The 3,538-nt window shown below is 40.9% G+C and overlaps 1 protein-coding gene across 1 annotated transcript; it reads left to right on the top strand.

The window, feature by feature from the left end:
• The first annotated feature begins 229 nt into the window (after positions 1 to 229).
• LOC140831473 (uncharacterized) lies at positions 230 to 3,256 on the top strand. Its single transcript, XM_073195227.1, has 5 exons — positions 230 to 375; positions 534 to 774; positions 1,365 to 1,537; positions 1,622 to 1,694; positions 2,561 to 3,256. The coding sequence occupies exons 1-5, from the start codon at positions 230 to 232 to the stop codon at positions 3,254 to 3,256; spliced, it is 1,329 nt and encodes a 442-aa protein (XP_073051328.1).
• Positions 3,257 to 3,538: the final 282 nt, after the last annotated feature.

Raw genomic sequence — 3,538 nt, 5'->3', positions numbered from 1 at the left:
ATTAATGATAGAAATTATTTAAGCTTTCGACTCGATTTGATTTGATGGTATATTCGTCGCATGAAGTATATTTATATCAAGTGTAGGCTTGTAGCTATGTATGCATTGCTAGATTCAGGAGCTACACTCATTTATATCCGAGACGTTTGTCAAACGACTCAAGATTATACCTGAGGCTTTGGATTTGGGCTTTAGAGTTTCCATTCTTTCTGGTGATCAGATGGTTACCATGAGCATTGCGAGGAATCTGGAGCTTCTTTTGCTGAAGAATGTGATTCAGGCAGATCTCATCATACTCCCGATGCCTGAGTTTGGCATCCTTCTTGGCATGGATTGGCTGTCTTTGAATGGAGCTTCGATAGATTTCCGACAGAGGTTAGTATCTATTACCGTCCAGCAAAATCTTTTGTCTTTGAGACAGCAAGGAACAAGCAAATGCCACACATTATCTCCTGCATCTGTGTGAGGAAGCTTATGAGACAAGGCTGCCAAAATTTTCTAGCGAGTATTATTTCAATACCTGTTCCGGACAGTCAGAAGCTAGTGGATTCAGAGGTTGTCAGAGACTTTCCTAGCGTATTTCCTGAGGACATTTTTGGCATTCCACCAGACCGAGAGGTGGAAATTTCTATTGAGTTGATGCCGGGTACAGTGCCAATTTCTAAGGCACCCTATCATCTAGCACCAGTCGAGATGAAAGAGCTGAAAGATCAAATTCAGGAGTTGATGGACAAGGACTTTATTCGCCCGAGTTGTTTTCCGTGGGATGCACCGGTATTATTTGTGAAAAATAAGGATGGTAGTATGCGACTCTGTATTGACTATAGAGAGATTAACATTGTCACCATCAAGAATAAGTATCCATTACCTAGATTCGAAGACTTGTTTGATCAGCTGCAAAGAGCTTTAATTTTCTCGAAGATATATCTTCGTTCAGGATACCATCAACTGAAGGTGAAGAAGCCAGATGTTCATAAGACGACTTTCATACTCGATATGGGCACTATAAGTTTATGGTGATTCCATTCGGTTGACCAATGCGCCAGCGATTTTCATGGATCTCAAGAATCGCGTATTTCAGTCGTATCTGGATCAGTTTATCATGGTCTTTATAGATGATATTCTGATTTACTCTAGGAGTAGAGAAGAACACAGTCAGCACTTAAGAACGGATCTACAGATATTGCAAAATAGAAAGTTGTTCGCTAAGTTCAGCAAATGCGAGTTTTGGCTCGAGAGATTGGTATTCTTATGCCACATTATTTCTAGAGATGGAGTTGAGGTCGATCCCAGCAAGGTCGAGAAAGCTAGAGAGTGGCTAGTACCTAAGAATGTGACCGAGATCCGCATTGTCTTTGGTCTAGCTGGCTATTACCAAAAGTTTATTCAAGGTTTCTCTACTATTGCATTACCCTGATTGCCTTGACGAAGAAAAATGGGAAGTTTATTTGGGGATCAAGCTGCCAGGAGAGTTTCGAGAATCTGAAAAATCTTTGACTTCAGCGCTAGTTCTATCGATGTCATCAGGGCAAGGAGGGTATATTCTCTATATAAACGCTTTGAATCTTGGTTTAGGTGCAGTCCTGATGTAGAATGATCGAGTGATAGCATATGTATCTAGACAGTTGAAGGTTCATGAGACGAATCACCCGACTCATGACCTCGAGCTTGCAGCAATAGTTTTTGCTCTAAAGGTCTGGAAACATTACTTATATGGGGAGAAGTGCAAGATTTTCACTGATCATAAAAGCTAAAGTACTTCTTCACCCAGAAAGAGTTGAATATGAGGCAGTGAACATGGTTAGAGCTGGTGAAGGAGTACGACTGCGATATTAGCTACCATCCGGAAAAAGGCTAATGTGTTCGCAGACGCTTTGAGTAGAAAGACAACTGTTATCGCTCAATTTACAGTTCAGATACCATTGCAGGCAGAGATTCAGCGATTCGAACTTGCAGTGTATGCTAGGAGCAAGGCTCCTAATCTTGCTACTATGATAGTTCAGTCAACCCTAAGGGATAGAATCCGTGAAGGTCGGTCTTCTAACGAGCAATTATAGAAATGGAAACTGAGATATGAATCTAAGGGTCGGAAACTGTATTCGGAGAATGATGTCATAGTTCGATATAGAGATCGAATTTGGGTTCCTAGTTGCGATTCACTGAGAAAATTCGTTATGAAGGAAGCCCGTAATACTCTGTACTCCATTCATCCTGGAAGTACGAAGATGTATAAAGATTTGAAGACATTGTATTGGTGGCCGAGCATGAAACGAGACATCTTTCGTTTTGTGTCTAGTGTTTGACATGACAGCGAGTTAAGACAGAGCATCAAAGGCCAGCCGGGAAACTTAAGCTATTCCCAAGTGAAAATGGAAAAATATCACGATGGATTTTGTAGTGGGATTGCTGAGGACTATCAGGAGATTCAATGTCATTTGGGTGATAGTTGATCGTTTTATGAAATCAAATCAATTTCTACCTATTAAGACGACATTCACCATGACTCAGTACGCAGAGCTGTAGATCTGAGAAATAGTTCGACTGCACGAAATTCGGACAGAGACCCGAGGTTCACATCGTCCTTTTAGAAGAGTCTGCATTCAGCTATGGGAACAAATTATTCAGTACAACGTTGCATCCTCAGACTGAAGGTCAATCTGAAAGGGTGATTCATATTCTGGGGTATCTACTACGAGCATGTGCAATCGATTTCCAGGGCATCTGGGAACCAAAGTTACCTCTAGTGCAGTTCACCTATAACAATAGCTACGAATCGTCTACAGGTATGGCTCCTTATGAGACACTTTATGAGAGGAAATGTAGATCACCAATATATTGGATTGAGTTTGGTGAAAGAGGAAAGTTAGGCCAGGATTTGATCAAGCAGACAGCAGAGCTAGTATTCAAAATCCGAGATAGGATGAGTACTGCTCAAAGCCGCGCAGAAGAGCTACGAGATAAGCGTCAAAGGGAGCTAGAGTTTGCAGTAGGTGACGTGAAGGTAACACCTATGAAGGGCGTTATGCGATTTGGCAAGAAAGACAAACTCAGTCCGAGGTTCATTGGACGGTTTGAGATTCTAGAGAGGACTGGAACATTAGCTTATAGCGTGGTGTTGCCACCGATGCTGGCTCAAGTGCATAATTTGTTCCATATTTTGATGTTGCGAAAGTACATGTCGAATCCTTCACATGTGCTGAATTGTGAACCTCTACAATTTATTCTGAATATGTCATACCCAGAAAGGCCTACTTAGATTCTGGATAGACAAGAAACAAGGCTCCTGAATAAGGTCATTCAAATGGTCGATTTGAAGTTGCTAAATCATTCTGAGCAGTAAGCTACTTGTGAAATTGAGAGCGACCTGAGGAGTCGCTAACCGGAGTTATTTGGAGATTCAAAATTTTGAGGTCGAAATTCATTTAAGGGAAGGAGGAATTGTAAGGTTCAAAATGCGATAACTTAATCCAATTGCATGCAAATCTAGGAAAATGAAATTTTTTTAATTAATTTATTCTAATTGCATTATTTAAATATG

The sequence above is a fragment of the Primulina eburnea genome, chromosome 5 (assembly GCF_022965805.1).
Source record: "Primulina eburnea isolate SZY01 chromosome 5, ASM2296580v1, whole genome shotgun sequence".
In the NCBI taxonomy this organism is placed as follows: Eukaryota; Viridiplantae; Streptophyta; class Magnoliopsida; order Lamiales; family Gesneriaceae; genus Primulina; species Primulina eburnea.
Note: the sequence above shows the minus strand (reverse complement) of the source record. Positions and strands in the feature narration are given on the sequence as shown.

Bases quoted from the DNA above. Each gene is read 5' to 3' on its own strand.
- LOC140831473 (XM_073195227.1), top strand. From the start codon at position 230: ATGAGCATTGCGAGGAATCTGGAGCTTCTTTTGCTGAAGAATGTGATT. The intron at 376-533 runs GTTAGTATCTAT...TGTTCCGGACAG, and splicing joins TCGATAGATTTCCGACAGAG to TCAGAAGCTAGTGGATTCAG. The intron at 1,695-2,560 runs GTCTGGAAACAT...AAATTCGGACAG, and splicing joins CAATAGTTTTTGCTCTAAAG to AGACCCGAGGTTCACATCGT.